A 25,928-nucleotide genomic window follows, 5' to 3' on the forward strand; every position below is an offset into this window, starting at 1 on the left:
AACGTTTTGCCATGAATACTAATATAAAATGGGATGTGCAGCTATACACCCTGCTTTGCAAGTAAAATAACAAACACAAATCACACTGCAGCTGGCTTTTGGTACTCCAAATTATGATCCTGTTAGGGCCTATTTGGATCGACCACCAGTTTCATTAGATCTCATTATCTATAAATGTTCTCAAGGATGCTAAAATAAAATCATGCCCAAAGAATCTGTGTACGGTTCAGCACATCTCCTCAGTCCTGGTATCACCTGTAATGACTGGAGCACCTGAGCGGCTGATTAAAACATTAACAACCACGGAGAGAGTGAGTGAGAGAGAGAGAGAGAGAGAGAGAGAGAGAGAGAGAGAGAGAGAGAGAGTGAGTGAGAAAGAGAGAGAGAGAGAGAGAGAGAGAGAGAGAGAGAGAGAGAGAGAGAGAGAGAGAGAGCACTTTGGCTGCTGTCGTTCTATCTCAAACCCCCATGACTTTGTCTGGACCACTTGCCTCCACTGAAACAGCTGGAAGTGGCACAAACTGAGCAAATAGTGATGATTAGAAATCTATTTCCAGTGGAATTTCTGTATTTTAAAACTGTGGATGACTCTAATATGTCTGATTATTTCATCCATATATACATTAATAAGTATAAATAACACATTTATTTCTGTATGCACAGGTTTTGCCCCTTCCGGGCCTAAGAACCTGCCTGATTTACTGGAGCGCCTAAGTAGCTCCGTAGTGATTCTGACATCCAGGAGAGGACGTGACGGCGGCGTTTGGAGCGACTGGAGCGGAAGCAGGAGATAACAGTATTCCTTGTGTAACGTTTGTGTCCTGTCAGCATGCAGCTTCTGGGGCGCCTAAGTGCACCATCTGTGACCATCAGGTCTGCGGTGCCATCATGTCCTGTCCTGCTGCCAGCGATGACGAGAATGTGTTGGATCACTTCTGCTTTCGCTGGCAGGGAGTGACAGGAATCAGCCGTCAGAAGCCCGGGAATGTTTTCCCTTATAGGACTGATACAGCAGAAATAAAGGCTGTGCGGGTATCCGTTAGTTTTCCTGGGTTAAAGCTTCGACAGGTCTCGGGTTTAGTGTTAACCGTCCGGCTCGCTAATAGCTTCCGTGCAAAGCGAGGCCAGACAAAGCACGACTCTGGTGAATGTGCCCAGATTCGATTACCATTGATCGTCCTGTGTGAATCTGTTTAAGACTGCAGACGAGTGTGTTTCCCAAAATTTCCTTAACCTCATTAGGCGTGATGTCGGAGAATGTCCCCCTGAATAGAGCGAAACACTTTGACGGTAGTCGAGGGTTATTTCCAGTGATGCTACGCAAGGCCAAAATGAAAATACAGCCTGTAAACATCTGATTTGTAGATGTTTTTTTCAATCAGCAGGCCGTGTTATTGACTAGGCAGCGCCAGGAGGCTCCCCCAGGACAGGAGAGCTAAAACTCTGCCAAACATTATTAGATCTGCAATGCAGTCTGCGCTGCAAAAAGAAATAAATAAATAAAAGCATAATGCAAAAACATCCACTAATGCTATCATGATGAGATTTAAAGGACAAAGCCCAGACCTGTATATTTGGGAGTTTGTTCCACAAATTGACTGAAACAATATGGGACAGTTTATCCCTGAAATATTTACATGTAATTTGATGCACAAGGGGCCCAAAAACGTGTTGGATCTGCTATTTAAGCCTCTGCTGAGCTCATGAAAACATCAGACACGTACCGTAGGTTTTAATGAGAGACGGGCAACATTTAGTGGGTGTCAGTGTGACCAAATATTCATGATGCTGTCAGACAGCCTGGGAATTAATCAAAGCGTGCGGACTGAGCCCCCTGTGGCGCCCCCGTGGATCACTGCTGTCCGTCACAGCCGTCATCGAGACGAGGCGGCCCCTCCAAGAGGAGCCCCCCGTTTCTGCAGAGGTGTCCCACGCGTTATGTGTCCACAAAAGGATACCTGCCATGGCAAAGTCTGGCACGTTTTGGCGCATTTTAGGCACATTTTATTCGTCCTGGCTCATTCCAACTCAACGTTTTCCATCAGGTTCTGTTCTCCACGGGCAGAGCAGAATTTGAAGTTCCCTCAGAGGAGAAGTCTGCAGCCTTATTAAGACGGAGCAGACGTACAAACAGGTGACAAGACACACAGCGAGCACATTAAGGAGGATCATGATCTAGTCATTCAGGCTGGGGGGGATTATTTTAGTGACAGAGTCCCGGGAACGCCACCAGGTTCTGAGCTGAATTAGATGCGGGTCCAGCATCCAGCAGCTGTGTTTTATTTCATTATGGACCGACAGACCGTCATTGTCACGTCTGCAGCCACACATAAGCCTGGTGAGGAGGGGTTTCATGAGGCTTTCGTCATCAAAAGGATTTTAGTCTGCATTTATATTTATTAGGGCGGATTTTCTTTCGCATTCCCAGTTTGAGCCTCGGCCTGATGGTGGCTCACGAAATGAGAAGGTGGACCTAGATGGTTTCTGAATGCGATGAGGAAAAGCTGAACACAAAATCGAGCTCCAATCATATTGATAACAAATCTAAGTTTGCTTTGATGTGTTTTCGTCCCTTATTTCAAAAGTACTCAGACAACAGGGGGAAAGAAAACTCACAGTTCTGGTTGGTTCGCATCGGTTATTCAATCGAGTCAACAAATCAGATCGCACTCATACAGGACTTTAAATTAAACACTACATGATTTTGTGAATTCAGCAAAACAAATGCAGGGAGGGAAAAGGTGCCAGCTTGAGCCATGTTTATTTGCTCTCTTCCCGTTGCAATATTAAAATTAGGGCTAATTGTTGGATCCAGTAAATCATCTTCATTTTTTCCTCAGTAAAACGTTACAAAAACACATAAAATGAGGGATCAGATTGAAGATGGAGACACAGAAGGTGCTGTGGTGCTATTTTGGAGCAATAATTACTGCTTGATTTCATCAATTAATTCAGCTGTATTGCAGACAGCCCACAACGTGCAACTAATATAACAGTAAAAAATGAGGACCTTATCAGGTTTATATGTATGTATTCATATCAACAATATCTTTCAGGACAGTTGACTTTTGTTTTGTCCTTGAACTAACCCCCGATGACTTCTCGTCAAGATTTCAGAACAGTATGTGGCGCGCCCAAGTGGGGAAATGGTGAACCACACCCAGATTGATCATTTTATTTTGAAAATGCAAGTGCAAAGACAATACTTCAATAAATGTGAGAGATGGAGAATAAATAAGAACAAACATGTAGTTCCACGTGCATTTGTACACATTATATAGAGTAGTAAATCCTAAAGATGGTCCTACTCCTTGATGACTGAGTCATGTCAATAGTAAATCTGCAGATGTGCCCTCTGCCCTTGGACACATGAATAAATCATTTATTGTAAAATTTTGGAAATTTTGAGGACCTTATTTCTCAAATTATATTCAATGAATGAGGACTTGATTGTTAAACTTTCCACAAAGCGACACCTAAATAAAAGTACAACTCAGACTCTGCTCAGTGAAACACATACAGTATGTGACCGGCGTGCTCTCTGCACCACTGCTTCATCCAAATTGAGTCAGAAGAGGGAAGGCAGAAATAGGAAAAGGCCTTCATCATTTATATCTGGGCTGTGTCCATTCCCAGTGGACGTTTGGGGATAGGCTGAGGTTAGTCCTGAAATGTAAAACAAGAATGGAAGGAGTCATTTAAATAGGGCAGATGTGGCTTTAGTGCTCAGCAAGTCAGGAGGATCAAAAGTGCTCTCTTAAGTAGTGTTCAGCCATCATGAGTATTAGATTTTAGGAAGAGAAAAGCATTACACCATCATCAGAGGAACTAAACACACCTCGCACGAGCCCACAACCCAGCGTGAATGGATTGCTTAATGTGCAGCAATCTCAAAAATAAAAAGAGCCAATCCTAATTTATGAAGGTTATTGAAGATTCCAATAGTAGATCAAAATGAACACAAAGGCACAACTTGATCTTTCTCCATCTCAACACACCAAATGCTCTTTTGTACAAAAATTTGTTCCCACCCTATTTTTTCAAGCCAATTCAGGCACATTTTGATGTTGTAAAGTGCCCATCCTTCAGGCAATAATGAACGATGCAACGAGTCGAGGCTCAATAAATCTGACTCAAGCACCACATTTGCTCCGGGAGCTACACTGCAATGTTTAAAATAAACTCCGTACGAATACATAAAAGATGACATCGCATTTAAAACACTGGAACAATCTCTTGTACATAAACACATTTTTATTCAGCCTGATATAGTTTACACATGAAAAACAACAAAAAAACCCAAATCAGTCTAAGAGAATGACTTCCCTTTGTGGAGCTCATGATATGACAGTTTTAATTCAGCTGCAGGTGTCCACTTGACAGTTTCCAACACTGACTGCAGTGAGCTGTGAGGAATCAAGCATAATCACATGCTACAGCTGACCTGAGGCTATTTTTCTTACTTTTAAAGATAAAAAGAAAACCTACCCCCTCAGCAGTCCTAACCGCCATCCCTCCCACCCTGAAAAATGGAATGTATCTTTAAAAATGCAGGTACTAAGGTTCTCTGCAGATGCAGACAGACAAACTGAAAAAGAAAGAATTATTTTCCAGAATTCTGTTCCCAGGTTGCTACTATGAAGCGGGAAAACACCGCCTCGGTCCAAAGTGTGATCAACAACGAAAACCGGCTGTTGTGACGCGGTCTCGTTATCCCCGAATGCGAATGTGGACAGAAAACACGACCGCAATGCTCGTTAGTATGGAAGGTACAGGAAATTTACAGTTTGTAGATCAGCTTCAGAATCGGGGGCAATAGACACTCACAGAAACAAAGACCAATGAGGGAAAAGAGGAAACTTAAACATTAACTAGTGTTAGTCCCGTTTTTCTTGTAAATTTCAAAAGTGCAAATTTCCATGTATATTACATAACCATTTTTAAGAAATTGTTCTTTTTATATAACAATGAAAAACCATAACCAACCCCTTGTCCCACCAGCTATCCATCAGAATTGCTTTTCTAAAAAAAAAAAGGAAAAAAAAAAGAATCACTAAATACATGCGGAAATGACACCCACCAATTTATTTTAAACTTGATCACAGCCTTCATTTAGGCCCCGTGAATTTCTTACAGTACACTGTTTACTGTCAACGTGCACTTATAGTTAAAATATATATTAATCTATCATTAAATAGTATACCTCTCGCACAGTCTTGCATGCACGGAAGAGCATTTGGGGCAAGCTGTACAAGAAGGAGAGGCGTGTGGACGGACTTGGTCAGGCTGCAGGCTCCAGGACAGGTCCAGGCACTCTTTCACCACCTGTAAACTTTTTTTTTTTGCCCTTTACTCCGAACAACCGCGTCTGTCCAAAATGGTGGTTCTCCAGTGTGGTTCTGCTGTGAGCGTTTGTTTGCGTGTGTATGTGTGCTTGAGTAGGTGACGGTGGTTCTAAATCCACACAAAGGAAATTAGGAGATCACTGAAGTTTTGTTCCAAGCTTTCGTTGTCTGTTCCTGGAAGAGAAAAAAGAAGAGATGTACAGAATAAATGCTTGGTCTGTCTGTTTTGCACATAAAGGCAACTATAATCCAATTATCCTGGGGACAACTAGAGACAACATGTATACTGAATTCACCGCCACATAGACATGTACAACCACATTCTGCATTCCTCTGAGGCACAGAACAGGTCTGCAACTCATCAAATGGTAGAAGACAGGAAGCATACACGTATATGGGAAAGTATGAGTCACAAAACTTTAGGCGAGTCTTCATAACCTTTACTCATTGCACGCATAACTTCAGTAAGATTGAATGTCTCACGAGACCAATGCAGCAGCTTACCTCGCCTCTGATCGGGTGACTGTATACTCAAACCATAAGATGTTGGGGATCAGACTTGTGTCTCGCACCAGAAAGTACTCCGAAATTGGCCTATCAAATAATGAAAAAGGCAATCCAGAATCAAGATTTATATAGCAGCCACACATGAAGTAGACAAGTTCATCCAGTTATTCAGACTGAGATTGGATTATCTTCCCCTGTGACATGAGAAGGAAGCAGAGAAATGAGAGCACGACATACCATGCTGCTATTTTGGGGAAGATTGGTGTCAGCACCTCCTGCGTAAAAAAGAACCAGATTATGCCAAAAGTACTACCAGCCACTCCACCGTAGATAACCTGGCTCCAAGAGTGATACAACAGGTAAACCCTGAAAAGGAAAAGGAAACAAAGGGAAGGAAACAGCATTAATTTGTGGTTGTGACATCATGGAACCTATTTACCTTTGTAGGTCAAACTGGTCGCTTGTGAGTGAAACTATTTTCAAAACCTTATCTTTGTCCGCGTTCAAAAATAGTGTGTAATTTACCTGCTGTACGAGACTGATAAGGCTAGGCCCAAAAGGATGATAGACAGTATATGTCTCCATAGCAGGTCCACACACCGAGCGTTGTTCGTTTGATGCATTCTGAAAAACGGATTATTAGATTTTAAATTAAATACAAGATACTGAAAAAACTATAAAACTTTAACCCTCCCACAAACACAGAAGAGAAAGGCTCACCTTAAATAAAGAAAAAGAAAGAAGTAAACAACAAAGAACCAGATTAACTGGGAATGACTGGAGGGCATCCCATATTCTGAGGGCACACTTGCATGAGTCCCTGCAGGAAGACAGAAAAATAAAAGGTGCATTTAGCAAACTGTTCGCTCTGACGGAAACTCTGAAAACGCAGGAATTTTATCACGCATCTAAAATTAGAAGGCATGTTTGACATCTCTGTGCACCTGCAACGCTGCCAGCTCTGCACAAAGCAAGTGGCTAATTGCTTCACTTACCTGCACATGGGCGCGGCTCTCTGACAATGTGCTTGAACACAAAATTCACAACTTCGTTCAGGATGAGCCCTGCAAAGAAGGAAATCTGCAAAGCAAATTAGGGTTAGTGTTGCAGTTAATCTGCAAAGCAAAGTAGGGGTGACATCCTAATAGCCCCACAGCCTTGCATTCTCTTCTCTAAACATAAGGAGCATGTACAGTACTCACCGTGTGCAATTCCCGTTTAAACACTATGAGTGTGACAAAACCAACAAGGATTGCAATGGGGAGGAGAGTGATGTAGGCCAGAACCCGTCCAGTCAGATCTCCTGTTAAACAGGAGCAGAATTTGTCAAGAGACACCTAAAACCAGTAAGTCCACTCATCTAAAAGTGGGAGTGACACTTCCAGGTGAACCTCAGTTAATTGAAAACTTAACCGAATTTAGGAACAGTTGTCAAGCGTCTAAGCAAGCACCAAAACGCCAAACCAGTATTTGAATATGTTCCTACAGACAGCTCGGAACAATGTAATTTTTCGCGATGTACTTATCATTATCAGGCCAAGAAGCTAGCTGCGTTAGCCATTCTTGGCTATACTCATTTAACGATAAATAGCAACCGTTTTACTCTTTACTGCAAATTACGTATTTGTCGGTACTAGTTAGTTTTGTCAAGTAAGTGCGAGAGAGCGCAAATTCCTAAGAAATCACATCGAAGCAAAAATGTAAAGTGTTAGCTAATGTGCTAACTAGCCTTCATTGTGGATGTGGTCACCGACTGCGCATGCGGCATCGGCTCAATATTTGGCAGTCCGGAATACATTCCCCGCTGCGCTCCGCGTTTGACAGAGGCTCACAATTTGGCAGACTCGCCAACGGCTGTGTCCATTCAGCAGTACGCGAACACACGCACACTTCGAAAATTAAAAAGCGACGGCCTGTCAATACAACTTCGATAGTTAAACTACCATTCTGAGCGTACATACCCTCGGGGAACTCGACGTGTGTCAAAGATATAGACCGCCATCGAGGTGGTGCCGAGCACTGTTGTTCGTCTAGCGCCATCTTACCCGGACACAACCGGGTAGCCCCAGTGAAACGCCCCAGACCTGCGTCCGACCAATAGCCGAGCAGAGCTGCGGGGCCGGCGGCGGAGGAGCCGTCCAATCCCCGCTGAACACCCCGCTGGAGAGCCGAGCTCCATAGAGAACAATTATTGAATGAAAAAAAAAAAGTTCAGAACACCATATAAAAGCAAAAAGAGGCGTTCATTCAGAAATAAACCTAACAATATTTGTTATTATCATAGTTTAACATGATGAGTTGGGAAAAGGTAATGTGTTTGTATGTTTTCCAGTGAAACACAAAAATCCCTCAATTTGGGAATTGAATACTAAATATAGTTTATTGAAAAAAATAATATGGAGAATCCTTTTACAGTGTATGCTGGCATAATAATTTAACAACAGTAAATACAAAAGGCTTGAGTTGGACACTTGTACCACAGTGATTAAAAAACAAACAGAAGATGATTCGAATTTCCTTTATATGTTTACCCTATTTCTAATTGGGACTTTAAAACCAATTAATAAGTCAGCTAGAGGTAAAGCTTAGCGTGTAAAGATACAGATGGATGCAGCCTCTTTGCTGTTAACATCCAAATTCCTTTCTAAAAAAAATGACACTTTAGGGCAAAACATTTACCATTTACCAGCATGGTGCAAATGGAATAATGGGACATTTTATACAGTGCATCATGTTAAAACATAAAAATTACAGCCTAATGTACAATAAGTTAGATATTTCTGAATGTTTTGGGAAATTTAAAACTCGTCAACTATCCCTGCACCTTTCCCCTCCTGTTAAAGTGCAAAATGCCACGAGCATCAAAACTGAGCCTTAACAGAAAGAGAACCCTACAGTGTTGCTAAATTGTGGCACACATTTGGATTGCAAACACAACACCTACAATTTCCAACGAAGATGTGCCAGACAATCTATAGAAACAAAAGTAATGTGATATTTATGAAGCAAAGACTCCAATTCAGAATATTTATCCCTTTTCATCCCTGACATACACTTGTACATTCTGTGCCGCTATTCATGTTTCACCTTTGACACTTTGAACAAAAATTAATGACAAAGCTGCATTCACAGAGGTGAAGTTGGAACGCTCGGGTAGATCTTAGCCCGTTTTCTTTGCAGGTCACAATGTCTGGTACTTCACTGAAGGTCCACATGAACTCATCAACATATATAATATCATGTTTACATATAGAGATTCTGACAGTGTCAACAGATTTAGACACATCTATCACATTCCATTACAGGCTTGCTTGTTGTAGTTGCCTGCACTCCTCATGCCCACTGTGGAAATGATGTATTGAGTGAATCAACTCAGTTTAATGTCAGTAACATTTAACATTTCTGAAGAACACCATTCTTAAATTAATAAAACTGATTTTCATCTTCACATAACCGTATGTGCCCTAATCTCATAGTTTGTCCCCAGCGTTAATTCATTTTTGGCATACCTTATGTTTTTGGCATTAACCAAGCTTTAACTTAATAGAATATTACTTTTTTCTTTTTTTACATTTAAGACAATATCACATGTGACACTATAGCCTTCTTGAGCCAATCAAATTAGCCCAAATACTTTGTCAATTTTCAAAGAATTACCATTATTGCCGAGACATCTACTTTATGTCAGGTCTTGTTTCCAAATTTGTTCAGAATGCTCTTGTTTGTTTTTTTAAAAGTTCCTCTTTTAACACAAAACAATGCATGACATGGATATATCCTGGTTAATACCATTTGTCAGATGCATAGACAGTTATAATGTATCACTCCTTTTGGGGTGATTTTAATTTTTAAAAAAAAATAAAAATAAATCAGAGCAGCCATAGGAGGATATATATCCAAGATTAAATGACCACAGTAGGCTTTGTTCATACCCAAAACAGCAGCTGATATTAAAGGAAAAATGACGTGTACTATCCCTCATGTGTCCCTCAGTAGTTGATTGCCAAGAGACACTGAAGGTCTGGAAATGATTTCATCTGCTGTGTCTGAAAACAGATGAATGAGCCATCAATGCTGGTTCAGTCAAGTCTTGAAGGAGATGCAGTGTTGAGGTGAGCTTAGTCTTGAAGTCATCTGCAGTTTAGCCCAACTATATTCAGTGTAATCCCAGTGAAGACATTGGTGACCTCAAAGTTATCTCAGTGGGGGTCCAGAGAGCCATGTGTCTCTTGTGGCAGCGTGCCATTGACCTCCACAAGGCTATCGATTCCCAGATAACCCAGTAAAATCTCACTCCGGCGGTGGGAAAGGTTCAGAATGTCCTCAGCCAAGGACTGAGTGGAGGAGAAGCGAACCTTGTCGTGATCAAACATGTCCTTAAGATACTGCACAATTTGTTGCTGCAGTGAAAAGGAGGGAAAGATGAAAATCATTCACACATATTGGTTGCTGTGTATGCAAGCATCTTCAACCCAGTACAGACTACTTTTACAACCAGTTCTTACCTTGAAGATTGTACAAACTTCACTTAGATGCTGCCTGGGACCCAAAAACCCAAAAGCTAAAACAGGGCTGACATGTTCTGATATGACATAAAAATGGGAGATGAAGCCATCAGGAACCTATAGAGATGGATACAGGAACCTGCCGTCAGGATCTACAGGGACATTATTCAGAAGATGCATTCACCAGTTCAAGCTCACCATAAGAAGACGCCTTTTTGCTTTAAGTACAGACCAGCAAGCTGTTGCCAGAGCCTAACAGGAAAAACAAATTATCTGTTAGAATAACCCACAACTAAATTAACACGGCGTGTTTGTTGTGCACGAGCACATGAATGTGTGTTAAATAACCGTTTCTTTAAAGCTGTCGGACAGCCAGCGGTTCCTTAACACAGCGACTACTGACGAGGGAGGGCTTTCCAGGTCTTCAAAGGCATCCATCAGGATGAAGTCCAACACAATATCAAAGAAGTTCATACAGACCACCTGCAGGGAACGCAAGAGCAAATAAACGCTTCAATACAAAACAACCTCTGATGAGTTTCTAGCTAGGAAGCCCACAGCTCTGATGATGTTTCAATGTAATTCCACTAGATACCAGCTGGTGGAGAGACTGTCCAATAAATGCACCAGATGTGCTCGCAGGAGTCTTACTCACCCCTCGGCCCTCCAGCTCCATTTTTGTGATGGGCCATGTTTCGTCTCTCTGAGTGTAAAGCAGCATATCTTCATAGCTCTCCAAGAAGGCTTTGGGACTCTGATGTAAAAGTAGCAAATTACAAACACAGAAACAGCTTAGTTAATAAATGTAAATCTATAGGCCTTACAAAAGAAGCATGCTGAAGATCCAAGAGAAATTGTTTACCTTGTTAGCCTTCACCATCAACCCTGTAATCATCTGCTTACCGGTCTCCATAAAGAATGTGCGATGGGTTTCATCTAACAAAAGGGCCTAAAAAAATAATTTGGCTGTTAAGTAGGACAACTATAATTCAGTTGCTCTGTTGGCAGCGGGCTCCTTTAGCATATTTGGTTTGAGCTAAAACAGACCTGGAATGCCTGCCTCACACAGTGTAGCTTGGCAAGGTAATCTTGGTCACCGAAACATTCAAGTAAGTCAGTCCTGTTAGAAGAAAAAGAAAAAACTCAAATAAACTATATTTTTAAATATTGTAATAATATAGACTTAGAGTTTAGATGGTCTTGGTGTTAAGTTCAGTGTTCATTTCTATACATTTACCTCAGGGATCTATAGTGCACCTTGTTTTCCCGGACCAAGCACAGTGCTTCTTCGTAAAGAGCTGCTGGCTTCAGCGGCTGATAGACCTCTTCCAGAGTCATGGCCTGGAACAGCTGCGCAAAACAGGCAAAGCTCAAAAAAAAAGTATGATATGGGGGAAAAATGAGATGGTTGTTAGACAGTAAGTGTAATAACTGAAAACTGTACTGACCTCTGCAGCTGAGAAGAAGGAATCATCAGAGGAAATAGTAGTCGCATCATCATCTCGTAATCTTTGGAAACTTTCGACTTTAGGCAAGGTAAGTGTTCCGTCACTCTCTGCAAACAAAAGAAAGCACCCTGGATAATTACCAAATACAGTCATGAGCCCTTGTCAGTTTAAGGTTGTAGCAGATCAAAGTGAATTTTAATTAACATGTGTTTGATTCAGTAAACCTGCACGTTACAATCGGATATTTTAAAATCAGTTCTGCCATTGAAAAGCTCATAATGACTTACCAAAGTCTGCTAAAACACTTTCTGATGGGATGCTGCTGCCAAAATCTTCTTGAAGGTGATATGCCCTGTGGAGTAGTGTCTCTAGCTTCTCAGCAAATACTTTGTTACGTGTTTCAGCCTGTAATTGCACCAATATATACATATATAATTTAGCTAAAATATATATATTTTTTATGGCAATTCAATTATATTTGCACTAATGTGGTATTGTGACATAAGACTTTCAAGCTGTATTTTATTCAACTGAAGAACGATGATTACCACAGGAAGGTCTCCACATGTTGCCCCCTGCAGAGAGAGGCTGTTGTTGCTGGAGGTCGAGCGGGTATGATGGCGAATATTCAGGGCTTGTTCCCACTTTATTAACGCTTCCTCAAACAGCTCCATCCCTAGTGTTGGAAAATAAGTGATGCGTATTTTGTAAGGGTTTTATCTATGACAAAAATTCTGCCAATTTTTTATTTTATTTCTTAGAAGTTTCAGGAGATCAAATATATTCTTTAAAAAGATTTATGCTTGTAAATCTGCAAAATTAAAAAATGATCCACTGAATTCTCCATTATCAAGCAGAGGAGATGACCTCTGCCTTCATGGTGTAAAAGGTATTATTTACAGTACCGGTATATACAGTTGTAATGCAGATTGAATAATACTGGAAATACAAGTAATAACTTCATATTTTCTAATTTAGGGGCAATACTTGGGGTTCAGAGAGGCTAAGCTGATATGTGTGAAATGCCATAATGCTAGTAAGATATGTGGTATTCATTTCTTCACATACTGCAGAAGACAAGCGTTTGTTCCATGGTCACATGCTTTACACACCTAATTACATAAGTCATAATGTGTATTTCATCAAGTCAGGAGAAATGAAAACTACTTACCCATCAAATAAAGATTCTCTACATTCGCATCCTCTACTACTGCTGACTCTTCCACCACAGGCTCTGCTTCCCATGGTGCGGGTGGGTTAGCAGATTGATTTGGAGAGCTCGGAACACGCAACTGCACACATAAGAGAGAAACATTAGAAACCTGGGGGAAACATGAAACCAGTAAAATGAGCATAGCATTGAAAAACTGACCGATGCCAGGCTGTGTGAGGAACTTGAGTGTTTACTGGGAGCCAGAGAAGAAATTCCACTTAAGGTGTCGTTGCTCCGAGTGCTGGGACTCATCATCTGTCGGCCACTAACTGAAACTGTACAGAGAAACACATCTTGAAATGCTTGTACCCTTTTACTTCATTCAGAAATTACATTTTGAAACACCCATATATATTTTTAGTTAACCTCTTTTTAATGATGAGGGCCTTCCTGTCTTTAACAGTGCTTCAGGTATTCCCACTGTTTTCTGGCCTTCCTTTGCCTTTATTGTCTGTTTTCTTTTTCTTCCCCGCCTTTTTAGCTGATGAGCAGTCAGGGCCAGAGCAACACTGCCCAGTGCAGTGGCAAACAACACCTTCTTCAAGCTTGGCGTAAGCTTTAGCTGAGAAAAAATAGACTGCAAGCAGGGGGGGTAAAGGATACAGAGATATGTTAATCATGTTTGTGTACCACGATGTACATCATGGTCCCATATTTCAAATGTTTACCTGTCCAAACGTGGAATAAAGGAACACTGGGATCTCTGCTACCGTCATTGCCAAAGCCTGGGCAATGGACATCCCTTCCGCTTGTCTGAGTGACATCTCAAAAAAATAAAGCCACAGTTCTCTGAAGTTCACTGAAATTCACAAGGACAGATCAGCCAGCTCTGCACTTCCCATTGGTCGTGTCTGGCTACGGATCCACCACCCTGATGCAGAAAAGAAATTTTTGCATTACATTGGAACTGCGCAAATGAAGAGCTGCAAATATATGTGATTACGAAAGTAAGTCTGTCCGAGGAGGCTAAGTAAACTTGCCATTGACGTTGAACAAGGACAAATATTGAGATTTCTTTCAAGCTGGACAGCAATAGATCTTATCAGTCTGGAATGCAGCTGCACCTACTTTAGCTAAATTTAGTACAAAAAATGTGGCTTTAAAATTAAACCAGATTGTTCATTCATGGTATTCTAACCCAAGTTTTAAATAAAACAAAGACAAACATGTCAAGTTTGGATATTGAATAGGCTGATTATGAGCAAAGCAGTTATCTCGATTCTGCCAACTGTATTTGGAACTTATAGATTTCCATTTCTAAGTTCAAACCAGTCTAGACTGTCGGAAAATTGTGTTATTCACAAGTAAAACTAAGAAGCTGTGTACAACCCCTGGCAACCATGCTAATGTTAGCTCGCAGGTGTAGCTAGCCTAGCGCATCTGTCAGTTCGCACCAAATCATCAGCCTAACGCTGGTGGTGTGGATTTAACCTGACACATCAGAAGCTTCAGGGACACTATAACCAGCTCACCGTCAGCACCGCTAATAACATAATCCCTCACACACGTACATACCGTGAGCATCCAATACAGGAAGCAAGGGCATATTCCCGTGTCCCAGTCAGTGTGAGCCGCACACTAACTTTTTGCTCTGGTGGGCGTTTTAGGACGGGAGGAATATTGACAGGACTCTTGACCAATCAGAGGACGGATACAGACGGATGCGTTGTTCTCTGACCAATCGAGATAAAGATGCCAAAAGCAAGCGCTTTCATTTCGTAAATCAGAGAGCATGGTACAGGCTGGTCAACTCAAAAGTTATAAAATGTATCCTTTCGTTCAAATATTTTCAAAAGAAATGAATTGAAGGAGAAACATCGCCAAACAGGTCAATCCTTTACATATTGTGACTCTTGGTCCATTGTCAACATTTCATGAAAATTTTATTAAAAACTTCTTAAGCTTTTGACTCACTCACTCACTCACTTTCTACCGCTTGTTCCTCCACTGAGGGTCACGGGGGGACTGGAGCCTATCCCAGCACAATGGGCGGAGGCAGGGTACACCCTGGACTGGACGCCAGTCAATCGCAGGGCTAACACATATAGACAAACAACCATTCTCTCTCACACTCACACCTACGGGCAATTTAGAGTTTCCAGTTAGCCTAATGCCCAATCATGCATGTCTTTGGACTGGGAGGAAGCCGGAGTACCCGGAGAGAACCCACGCAGGCACAGGGAGAACATGCAAACTCCACACAGAAAGTCCCCAGCCTCAGTCCCAACCGGGGATCGAACCCAGGGCCTTCTTGCTGTGAGGCAACAGTGCTAACCAACACTTAATTTACTCTACCGGTCACTTAAACTCTTTGGCGGAGGTGCTAACAGGACAGTTTGTCACACTAGTGAAAATACCTCTTCCAAGGGAGGTTAGTTTACAGCTGGCATTTGTCTGATTTTTAGCAAAACAATATGAATAGACTTTAATGACACATTCAGGAAACAATCATAAAATTAAATCGAATCATTATAACCTGGTGATGTACCAGATTCCAGATTTTTTTGTTCTTACTTATTTATTCTTCGTAGTTACGCATTCAGTTATAGACAGACACTTCTTTGTCTTCCTTTCCATAGTGATCCAACATTACTACGTTTTAAGGAGCACAGAAAAAGCCGTTTACGAGGATCATTGAACGCACCATTACCACTTTGGGGCGACCAAGTCAACACTAATACCGAACGTTTGCTTCCTGATTTTCAAAATAAATGCAAATTTAGACAGGCTTATGTACATTATTTTCTGCTATTTCAGTTTTTATAAGAATACGCACATTAATAATTACATAACTCAAGCTGCATGAATGCATAATTTCTCACCGTTGAATCATTATTTGTGCTTTGGTGCTAAAAGACTTACCGGAAGCTTCGATCTAAATATCAGAAAACTACGCTGAGAAGTTCCTAAATTAAACTGCGCTTATCTACGTTTCAAATTATAGTTGATTCAAAGCCCGATTCTTTTCGTCGCTAGCTGCAGTTAAAGAATAAATAGCGAACTGGTGTGGCTTTATTTAAATCGACATACTGACGTTTGACGGAAAAGGTATTCATAGCGTAAACACGCCTGAGTTTGTTTCTTCTTCCGCCCCTGCCACCACAGATTTGCCCTAATGATGGCGCCTGGTCCGCTAGAGAAGGACTTTCTCCACTCCAGACTTTGATATGAAAAATCTGGTAAGAATACAGTGGTCTGATGTATGTAGCCCATCTTTGAATCTGTAGGTCATGGTCGACTTTTCCTGGAAAATGCAGATGCTTCGTTGGCTTTGCCTGCTGAGCCTGAGCCTTCCTCTGTTGTTCTGGTTTGGTCATGTAACCAGATGGGAGAGTCGGACCAAAGCTTTGCAAAGCACCGGGCTGAAGGGCTACATGAGGATCACACCTGGCAGGAAACGGCAGGTGAGAGGGAAGAAGCTCCACACCACATCCGGTAATAAGTTAGAATGATCAGAAATGTGTCACTTACTCTAATACAATTCAAGGAAAGGTCCTAAACGGTCTGACTGCACCTGTTTCATATTTTTCACTTTAAAAAAAACATTGCAAAAGATGTAGCATCAGACACAAATTAACAGGAAGGGCAAGCAGGACGACTAAGCTTGCAGCTCATCGCAGGGCTAATATAGAAAGACCAGCAACCATGCATGCTCACATTCACTCCAAAGGCCAATTCACCTGTGCATGTCTGTGGGGTGAAGCTGGAGTAAAGTGCTGGCACAGATCACATGATCACTGGTCAGACAGCATGTATAAAGGCTTTCCACTTCTGTGTTTTCTCAGCAGTTCCTGGCCGTGCACTGCAACCAATGTGCTCTGGTTTCTAGCTCTGGCCAGATGCTCGGTGCAGGCCTCGGAGAGGAGATAGACAAGATCCAGTGTGTGATCCGGATGAACAACGCGCCCACGGCTGGGTACGAGGAAGATGTAGGGAGTCTCACCAGCCTGCGAGTTGTGTCTCACACTAGCGTTCCTCTGCTGGTGAAGAACGAGCTCTACTACTTCCACCAGGCTGCAAATACCACATATGTTTTTTGGGGTCCCGACAGCAAAATGAGACAAGATGGGAAAGGACAAATCTTCAACGTTCTCCTGAAAATAGCAAAGAAATATCCGAATGTGAAAATGTACTCTATGACTAGTGAGAAGATTAAGTACTGCGACCAAGTGTTCCAGAATGAAACGGGAAAGAACAGGTAGAGTAATGGTTCAGAAATCATTTCTTTTTGACAGGAAAGCGACTTTATATATTCATTTGTTGTGTTGCACTATTAATCTTTTCATTTCCTGTTCCCCACTCATAGACTTTGTGTATTGACCTAAAATAAAAATAGGATTGTTTGTAGCTCTCCCTCCACGGCTGTGTCTTGCTAACAACAGGGTTGAACCCACTGAAAATGTAGGCCAGCAGCTCCCATGGCTCTAAATGTTATTGACTGGTAATTTGGTTTTTCCCCCCCTCAGAATGAAGACAGGAGCGTTTCTCAGTACTGGATTTTTCACCATGATTTTGGCTCTAAACGTGTGTGACAGCATCCAGATTTACGGAATGATCAACGATAACCACTGCAGGTGAGATGCACATCTATCGTCTGGCCTTGAGACAATAAAAAATAATTGCTTTTTAATTTTTGGTACTTTGCAGTCAAGAGAACCGCAGCCTGGTCCCCTACCATTACTACGAGCAGAACCGCGTGGAGGAGTGCAGGATGTACAGGGTCCACGAGCACAAGAAACGAGGGGGCCACCGCTTCATCACCGAGAAGGCCATTTATGCTAAATGGGCGAAGTGGCACAAGATAGTGTTCAAACACCCTGCGTGGAGTCTCTGACGATAGGAACAGCAGGATATTTGTATTTTTGATATCTTTTGTCCAGAGCCGTTTTTACTGCTGTAGTTCTTAATGGTGAGATGACGTCATCTCCTACGAGTAGAAGCACTTCCTGTTCAACAGTTGAAGAATCATCCCGTATTGTGCAACAAGGATCTGGGTTTGATTCAAGCGCCGGCATTTTAGTTTGGAGTTTGGAACAGACTCCGGCATTCATCCAGCCTGCAGCAGCATATAGACTGTAGCTCTCCGGGACGAGCTGTCCATCAGCTAAAGAGCAAATCAACCAAACAGGAAATGTGTCTTCTCCAATTCATCAGATTTGTTTAAAATAATCATGGTTGGGTCTTTATCCTGTATTTCCCTGCCTGTTTACATTCACAGAATACTACCACCTTTATAGCTTGTGATGATCTTCTCATTGTTTTGTTGTTGGACTAATTCCAAAGACTGAAATAGTTGCACTACTGAGGAAACCGCGGTTTCAAAGCAGGGAAATGTCAAAATGTGACGGGTCCAACGTTGAAATGCACTGCTGGGAGCAACTGTGAATAAAGTGCTGTTACACTGTGTGTTCTACCTTTCCATCCTTTTCACAATAATGCTGCATTCACATTTGTATTTTCTAAATGTGTATCTATCACTAATGTTGCAGTAGAAACTGAATAGATCTAAGTGGTAAAAACTAAGAAGAGTCAAATTATTAAAATATGAAAAATAACATAACCCATTCAATTAATTAGCACATGTAGGGCAGTATGCAAGTGCACAGCTTTTGCAGATATATTTCTTACACTTGCAGCACACAGTGTCACAGCCCCATTCCCCCAGTTCCCTCCTGTCCCTCTGCCCCAGTAACTTTCCACTCCACCTGCCTCTGCTCCGCTCTCCCTGCCTCTGCTCCGCTCTCCCTGCCTCTGCTCCGCTCTACCTGCCTCTGCTCCGCTCTCCCTGCCTCTGCTCCGCTCTACCTGCCTCTGCTCCGCTCTACCTGCCATCCACTCCCACCCCGTCAGCTCAACCCCACTCACCTGCAGCACAGCGGCAGCTTATTCCCAACCAGCCCTGTTTATAAGCCTCCCCTGCACTCTCAGTCTTTGCCAGATCGTTCTTCAGCGTTTCCATGCAAGACTCTCCAGCACTTATCTGCAGTCCAGGATGATGACTGGCCTCCTGTCCTCACGATCGCTAATGTCACCATCTGTGTGCAGTGTGCTCAGTAGAACTACATTCTTGTTTTTCTTTGGGAGGTATGAAACTAGAGTGGTGGTGGGCGTGAAGGCAAACTTTGATGAGAAGACCTCTCTCCTTTGATGCAGGCCTTAGCACAGAGGGATTTCAGGGTCCTGTCATCTGCAGCACCTTTATACAGAAGACCACCCAATTTGTCTTGTTTACTTCTGCTACTGATTGATCTGAGACACATCTAAAACACTGTAACATTCTGTGCTGTGTAAGTAACTCTGTGACCTTGATTTCAACACGATTTGCCTCACAGGCCATTTTGACGCCAAGACCAACTTTGTACTTTTATTTGTACAGCTTACACGGAAATGTGAATAAAAGCAACATTTCACTTTTTCTAGTGTTGGGACCAATCTAGGAAAAGTCATAGAATTTCAAGTTATAAAAATATCGTTTAGGGGATTTTTTTTTTTTTTGGTTTGTTTTGTTTTTAATGCAGTGGCGGGTCATTTTTACCCAAGGACAACAGGAGGGATTTATAAATACGGTGGGTCGCGCTCAAAAGAGTGCATTTGAGTATTTTCATTACTGTTGATGGGGGGTTTTATGACCTAGACGGCACAAAGAAGATTTTCAGTTTATGTTTTGTTTTGATTTTTTTCTCTGCGGTGAGGGGGCGTTGTGATGACGTCACACGCCGCTGCAGGATGGTGGCGGACGGAGAACGAAAGAAACGTTCGGGACCGCAGAAGGCCATGCAAAGGTAAAAGACCATCGGGACGCGATTCACACGAGCGACATATTGTCGAAATTATTATTATAATTACTATTAAGGCAGATCGTGACAATCTGCCCGCGTTTGGGCCATTATAGGGGGGCGGGATGATGCATATTTTTTCCTCTTCTTTCTCAGCGTGTATGTGGTTGTAGATAATGATTAGAAAACCAAAAAACAAGCTCAGATTCTAGTCATTAGTTGGCCTGATCGTAGATAACATCGGGCGGCTGGGATTTAACCCCATGATGGACGATGTTTGCTCTGGCAGATATGATGACGCACGGGCAGACGGAGGGTGTCGGAACACGGTCTGATCAGAAATCATGGGGGTCAAAGTCGGTGTCAAGGTAAGCCAGGGTGTGGTACAGAAAGTCTTGGTATCCATCCCCCACAGCCTTGTAATTAGAGGTCCTGATTGGATGAATAATTAACGACAAGGACGTGGGAAACGTGTGGCAGACTAAAACCTTCTTAACCATTATGTGAACGACAGGGCCAGCAGAGCCACAGGATGGTGATCTTGGTGGCTGCCTTTATCCTCATGACCCTCCTTATCTTCTGTGGCTCCAACAATGTCATCGAGGAAGTCTATTCCAACTTCCACGTGGCCGTAAATAACGCAGCCGGGGCCACAAACCTGAAGAAGTGGCCTTGGAAAGGTGGTTACGTGCCAGTTCATGGGAACAAGGTACCGCACACTTTTGTGCCACTGGTGTTGTTGATAGAAACCAGATTATTTCTAGCGCTCTTCTCTTTCAAGAATATGTCCCTGCGGTGCCACCACTGTGCACTGGTGACCAGCTCCAGCCACGTTCTGGGCACGGGAGCGGGCGCGGAGATCGACCGCACAGAGTGTGTGATCCGCATGAACGACGCCCCCACTTTGGGGTTCGAGGCCGACGTAGGGAACCACACCAGCCTGAGGGTCATAGCCCACTCCAGCGTCTTCAGGGTGGCCCGGAAAATGCCCGAGTTCCTCCACCGCGCGGTTGGAAACCCCGTCATCATCTTCTGGGGCCCCCCCAACAAGATTGGGAAAGAGGCCAACGGAAGTCTGTACAGGCTGATCCAGAGGGTCATGGCATACAGCAAACTGTCCTGTTTCACCATCACAGCCACCAAGATGCGCCGATTTGACAACCTCTTCCACACGGAGACAGGGCGAGACCGGTGAGCATCGCCCGTTTTTCTGTAAACACCCCCCACTGGGCAAAATAGATAATGATGGTGACTTTTGATTCTCTTATGCTCAGGCAGAAATCTCACTCCTGGTTGAGCACAGGCTGGTTCACTATGGTCATAGCCATCGAAATATGTGACAACATCAAAGTTTATGGGATGGTTCCGCCCAGCCACTGTGGGTGAGTGTGCAGATTAAAATGAGCTCAGTGTTTCAAACACCGTCAACCTGTTAGCTGAGCCCGATTGTCAGGAATGAACCGTGGTTTTAAAGAGCAGCGGAACGCTTTCTTTTCCCAGGAAGCAAACGGGAGCCAAAAAGGTCCCCTACCACTACTACAAGCCCAGGGGCCCCGATGAGTGTGTGACTTACACCCAGCACGAAAGCAGTCGGAGAGGAAACCACCACCGCTTCATCACGGAGAAGCAGGTGTTTGCACGCTGGGCCAAACACTACAACATTACCTTCGTTCATCCCACGTGGTGACCAGACTTTTATTGTGAAAAGCACGGGTGGCACTAGAACTTGGATTGTGTAGTTTTGTTATGTTTCCAAAGTTCTTTTAAGTGGCTTACAAAAAGCTCCCTTTTGACACGGAGCCATTTCAACACTCACTTAGTAACACGTAGGCAATCTGTCAGCCAGTTTGAGATTTTACGCTACAATAAACCTGTATCGTAACAGACATTAAAACTGGGGATGCGCCGATATTTGTGCAATTCTAGGTCAATACCAGTTTTTAAAATGAAAAATTGGCCGATACCTGATACCTAGTGATACTGATTTCACTGACACAAACACCCTTATAGCTCAGCATGAATTAAATAGATGTATATAAAAGAATAATACATTTTTAATAATTAAACTACTTCTGCAAATACCAAAAATATTGGATATTGACAGTTACTGACAGGCCAACGCCAGACCAGCAAGGCCCATATTGCATGGATGTATCGGTGCGTCCCTAATTAAAACTGTTTAGTGTGTTCATGAAAAAGGATTCAGTGCCAGCTCACTATTCCTGGTCCATTTAAAAACAAAAAAAAACACAGTATTTATAACCAGCTTTTTACACATTAGCCCTTATTTCATGTTTGCGCTAAAATAGTTTTAAATGTAAACTTTCTGTGCATTTGATGTTCCTTTTTTCATGAAATGCTACACAATATACATTAAAACTTACCTCAGAAGCGTTTTAGAGCATGCAGTCAATATGGTTGTGTTGTACTCCAGTGTATCAGTCTGGGCTGGAACATTTAATCCAAATACACTTTGTATTAAAGGTGTCAGATTGTTAAATCGATTGTGGGCTTTTTTAAAAATACAGCCTTAGGTGCATTAAAAGTTGTTGTAAAACAGCTTACACACACAAATCTATACAAAAGACCAAACGTGTCGTCATCTGGCAGAAAGTAGCGTCTAATTTCTGTAAGGATCTACCAAGATTTGCAGTCTCACGAAGCTCCAGCTCCATTGATGTTATCGTGCGCTTCCCTGTTTCCCAGCAGCTTCAGAGTTCTTGGTGTTGGAGTCCATCTGACCTCCAGACACACAGCTGCTTCTTTGTTCATTTGATCAGCAGAAAATTTCACTATAATTGAAGCCTGCACATCACACTGAACATCGGCCTCTCTGTTTGCTTCTCTGACGGCAAACGCACAAGATATTCAAGATAATGATTTCAGATGTGTTTTTGTAACTTGAGAACCAGATTTTCCTCACAGCGGGTTTGTTTCCTTACATGTGTAACGACACATCTGTATCGAACCATTTCTATCTCACACCCCGTTGGGACTTCTAACTGCATATAAGATTCCAAAAACACTATTGTTAAATTTTATCAAAAAAAATCCATGTTTTCATAGGAGTTATCACAATATCATTAAAAATTTCGTCAATTCATACAGCCTTTTAAGGGGAAATAGCTCCATCTAGTGGTTCCATTGAAACATTGCTATTGATATTCACTACAGTGCCTGGAGTGGTCACATCAAATACACTTAAATTAAGTCATTTCAATTCTGTGATAATTACATTTGAATATGTACAATACTGACATATATAGTTTGTGTAACAAAACAGACAGGTTTCTGGAAGCAATTATGAAAATGTTCAAGGCAGACAGGTTATTTCCTCCATTATTGACTGTCTGGTGAACCAGTGGACGCATCTGAAAAGGCTGCTTCAATTTTTGGTCTCAGGCCTGACATGGACACCAAGATGGCCTCCTGTTAAAAATAAGATTTCAAATTTCAGGTTGTGTGTGTAAAAAAAGGGATTTTACTGTCACACAGAAACTCCCAACAGGTCCTCACCTCAGTGCGAATGGTCCTGCTGCCCTGACTAGGGCACGTGTTGAGGTAAAGGTCAAACAAAACACTGGGGTCAGTTACATCCAGGTTTTGATCAGCATCAACACTGGCTTCTAATCCCTGGAGTCCACCAAAAACTACCAGAAGATGCCTAAAGTGTAAAGAAACATTTATTGATTGAACAGAAGCATTTCAGTAGAAATAGTGCCACAGAAAATGTTTCCACTACTTCCCTTCCTGTCAGTCTGAACTTACTTAAATGGAGGCACTGTTGCCTTGTCCAGGTTGTTGCCTCTTTCTGATGTGCCAATAGTCACATCATAGCCTTCTTTAAACTGGCTCTCGGTGAAAACCGCACCTGCGACAACAAACCAACAATAAGGATGAATCTGCAAGATCAGCTCCACTCCTAGACACTTATCCCCTAAATGCTTGGGATGTTAAAAAAATGAGTAGCAAGAGTGTGTGTGATGAGTGTTTTAGCCTTACTGAGACAGGAAGCCAAGCGGACGCTGTAGCCCCAGTAGAGCCCTCCTTCTGTCCTGGGCACGTGAGGAGCCACCACCACGCCTTTGCAGTGTTTGCTCTCTGAGGATGATGGTCAGACAGACAGAAACACTGATGGTGTAGTCAACTAGTGTGGAAAGCCATGATTGAACTGAGAACTGTTATTAAGGCCTGTGCTGTGTGTGTGTGTGTGTGTGTGTAATTAAAGTGAAGGTACCTGAGCTGTGCGTCTGACTCAGCTGAACTGTCACTCGAAGTCCGGACTGCAGCTGTTTGTCAATCCGAACATCCTGTGGGAGCAGATTTTCCCCTTTTCAGCCAAACAGATGGATAATCTGAGACAACTCCATTCCCTCTCTCTCTCTCACTCACTCTGACTACATTGCCTTTTTTGCATCCAGAGAAGCTTGGAAATATGACATTTACCATCATGAAACCACTGATTATGGTCTCTACATCTGTAACCTACAACAACAACCCCTCACCTTTCTCATCCCACAGTTCACTAGTGAGCCTTGTCCTTGTTTGGTGGGTCTGTCAAGGACTATTCCCTCCCGATATTCAGATTCGTCATCAGTCCTCATGTGGTGAGGACTGTCTAATGGGTTTAGCAAACCTTTCGGAGAAAATCAAATAAACTCGTTTATGTTCCATTTTGCAAATCTACAAAATGAGTAAAATGTGAGCTAATGTTTGAGGCAACAGGTGCAGGACACATTTCATTTACCAGCATATTGTAGATCATGATGCTTTGGGAAAAACCACTTGCGTAGATACCTGAGACAAACGAGCAAAAAAAAAAAAACCATATAATAATTAAAATGCAAAAATGGCATTGTGATCTATGTGAACAATGATGGAAACTCACTGTGGACATTCCAGGTACTGAAGTATTCTAGCAAGTTGAATACAGGCATTTCCCTTCTTACCAACACCCTTAAATTCTCCTTCAACACTCCTGTAGGACAAGCAAAGGGTGAGACATCCAATGTTTTAAATGCTTCAGACATATAAGGGAAATGTTACAAAATGGGAACCAACTGAACTTACTTGAGTTCTTCCCCATCTTCATCGAACACAATAATTTCATCAACACAAAAAACAACACATGCACGGGCAATCTGTCCAGCCAGGTATGTGCGGAGTTCAGGGGACTGAGCGTTATCCAGGACCGAACCAGGGACAGCCACACTCACTGTGGAAGCTCGACCTGTGTGAGACACGCACACCGCATCACTGCAGCCTGCACAGGCGGACCAACACCAGTCTGATCAATCTATTGATGCTACCTTTGTTGGTTTGTCTTTGGTCAAGTCTCTCTTTCTCTGCAGCCTCTTCCCTTCTCTGCTTTTCCAGCTGTTTGAGGAGCTTGGCTTCTTTTCTTTGCTTCTGAGTCTCCTTTACTGGTTTTGATCAGCGTAAACATTGTGATTATACACAGATATTTATTTTAAAATGGGAGTTTGAATGAACTTTAACATCATGGTGCAGTATTTTCGACTACAGTGTTGTCAAACCATACTATTAAATTTTGCACCACAGTTGTTGACGGCTAACTTAGCCTTAGCTTCCCCATACTCACGTTCAGCTTTCCGTTTCTTCCAATCTATCCTTTCCTCTGCCTGAAAAAATAAAATATTTGTATGTTAAAATTACATGAGAAAATGTACACTGCTTTCATGTAAATCGGTTCTAAAACGGTACCTGAGAGGTAACAATTTTTTGTTTTTTCGCTGCAATATCGACAGACATCTTTACAACCACGTGAGACTTATTTACTTCCGGGTTGTCAGCGTCCCTTCAAATTAAAATACATTAAAATCATGAATCGAAATAGAATGATATTTTTCAAAAGCGTATAGCTGAATTTATCACTATGCATATATGTTCATGTTTTCTTAAAATACAATTCAAATATAGCACCTAAAACAGCCTCTAGGAGAAAATGGTAGTGCACTAAAAATCCTCGTACATTTATCCTATTTTAGATGTTGTTTAGAGGTTAGTCTGACCTTTTAATATGTCCTACGGTTGTTGAGATGCAACTTCTCAGAACATCTACTTAAGAAACCTGGGAGAGGGGGATCACGACTGGTTGATCGGCACTGATGGGA

At 42.3% G+C, this 25,928-nt stretch overlaps 5 protein-coding genes across 10 annotated transcripts; 2 read left to right on the forward strand and 3 right to left on the reverse strand.

The window, feature by feature from the left end:
- Positions 1 to 4,234: 4,234 nt before the first annotated feature.
- dolpp1 (dolichyldiphosphatase 1) lies at positions 4,235 to 7,966 on the reverse strand. Its single transcript, XM_003965244.3, has 8 exons — positions 7,814 to 7,966; positions 7,055 to 7,155; positions 6,848 to 6,932; positions 6,573 to 6,672; positions 6,378 to 6,476; positions 6,090 to 6,218; positions 5,850 to 5,939; positions 4,235 to 5,519 (listed from the first exon to the last, which is right to left on the reverse strand). Exons 1-8 carry the CDS (start codon positions 7,890 to 7,892, stop codon positions 5,483 to 5,485), a joined length of 720 nt encoding a protein of 239 aa, XP_003965293.1. The 5' UTR covers positions 7,893 to 7,966; the 3' UTR covers positions 4,235 to 5,482.
- Positions 7,967 to 9,414: 1,448 nt separating this feature from the next.
- miga2 (mitoguardin 2) lies at positions 9,415 to 15,953 on the reverse strand. Of its 3 annotated transcripts, none has more exons than XM_003965290.3 (16): positions 14,534 to 14,687; positions 13,687 to 13,889; positions 13,385 to 13,595; positions 13,178 to 13,293; positions 12,977 to 13,097; positions 12,354 to 12,481; positions 12,093 to 12,210; positions 11,806 to 11,912; positions 11,595 to 11,707; positions 11,405 to 11,477; positions 11,220 to 11,306; positions 11,013 to 11,111; positions 10,706 to 10,840; positions 10,556 to 10,609; positions 10,358 to 10,474; positions 9,415 to 10,252 (listed from the first exon to the last, which is right to left on the reverse strand). In XM_003965290.3, exons 2-16 carry the CDS (start codon positions 13,780 to 13,782, stop codon positions 10,052 to 10,054), a joined length of 1,776 nt encoding a protein of 591 aa, XP_003965339.1. In that variant the 5' UTR covers positions 13,783 to 13,889; positions 14,534 to 14,687; the 3' UTR covers positions 9,415 to 10,051. The 3 variants fall into 3 exon arrangements, with proteins under 3 accessions (XP_003965339.1, XP_011602949.1, XP_011602950.1); XM_011604647.2 differs by lacking the exon at positions 14,534 to 14,687 and adding an exon at positions 13,999 to 14,516; XM_011604648.2 differs by lacking the exon at positions 14,534 to 14,687 and adding an exon at positions 15,881 to 15,953 and having other exon boundaries at positions 9,424 to 10,252.
- A 102-nt stretch (positions 15,954 to 16,055) lies between these two features.
- st6galnac4 (ST6 (alpha-N-acetyl-neuraminyl-2,3-beta-galactosyl-1,3)-N-acetylgalactosaminide alpha-2,6-sialyltransferase 4) lies at positions 16,056 to 18,424 on the forward strand. 4 transcript variants are annotated; one of them, XM_011604644.2, is made up of 5 exons: positions 16,056 to 16,197; positions 16,276 to 16,422; positions 16,804 to 17,216; positions 17,485 to 17,592; positions 17,666 to 18,424. In XM_011604644.2, exons 1-5 carry the CDS (start codon positions 16,186 to 16,188, stop codon positions 17,850 to 17,852), a joined length of 867 nt encoding a protein of 288 aa, XP_011602946.1. In that variant the 5' UTR covers positions 16,056 to 16,185; the 3' UTR covers positions 17,853 to 18,424. The 4 variants fall into 4 exon arrangements, with proteins under 4 accessions (XP_011602946.1, XP_011602948.1, XP_029693190.1 ...); XM_011604646.2 differs by having other exon boundaries at positions 16,059 to 16,197; positions 16,344 to 16,422; XM_029837330.1 differs by having other exon boundaries at positions 16,059 to 16,197; positions 16,344 to 16,422; positions 16,807 to 17,216.
- Positions 18,425 to 19,655: 1,231 nt separating this feature from the next.
- On the forward strand, positions 19,656 to 22,294 carry st6galnac6 (ST6 (alpha-N-acetyl-neuraminyl-2,3-beta-galactosyl-1,3)-N-acetylgalactosaminide alpha-2,6-sialyltransferase 6). Its single transcript, XM_011604649.2, has 6 exons — positions 19,656 to 19,800; positions 20,084 to 20,162; positions 20,309 to 20,503; positions 20,576 to 20,985; positions 21,069 to 21,176; positions 21,295 to 22,294. Exons 2-6 carry the CDS (start codon positions 20,139 to 20,141, stop codon positions 21,479 to 21,481), a joined length of 924 nt encoding a protein of 307 aa, XP_011602951.1. The 5' UTR covers positions 19,656 to 19,800; positions 20,084 to 20,138; the 3' UTR covers positions 21,482 to 22,294.
- Positions 22,295 to 22,817: 523 nt separating this feature from the next.
- Positions 22,818 to 25,841, reverse strand: spout1 (SPOUT domain containing methyltransferase 1). The gene is made up of 13 exons (XM_003965291.3): positions 25,827 to 25,841; positions 25,519 to 25,612; positions 25,397 to 25,436; positions 25,104 to 25,217; positions 24,865 to 25,024; positions 24,683 to 24,772; positions 24,542 to 24,591; positions 24,300 to 24,430; positions 24,032 to 24,104; positions 23,797 to 23,895; positions 23,563 to 23,665; positions 23,311 to 23,458; positions 22,818 to 23,223 (listed from the first exon to the last, which is right to left on the reverse strand). The coding sequence occupies exons 2-13, from the start codon at positions 25,564 to 25,566 to the stop codon at positions 23,134 to 23,136; spliced, it is 1,146 nt and encodes a 381-aa protein (XP_003965340.1). The 5' UTR covers positions 25,567 to 25,612; positions 25,827 to 25,841; the 3' UTR covers positions 22,818 to 23,133.
- Positions 25,842 to 25,928: the final 87 nt, after the last annotated feature.

The sequence above is a fragment of the Takifugu rubripes genome, chromosome 6, assembly GCF_901000725.2.
Source record: "Takifugu rubripes chromosome 6, fTakRub1.2, whole genome shotgun sequence".
In the NCBI taxonomy this organism is placed as follows: domain Eukaryota; kingdom Metazoa; phylum Chordata; class Actinopteri; order Tetraodontiformes; family Tetraodontidae; genus Takifugu; species Takifugu rubripes.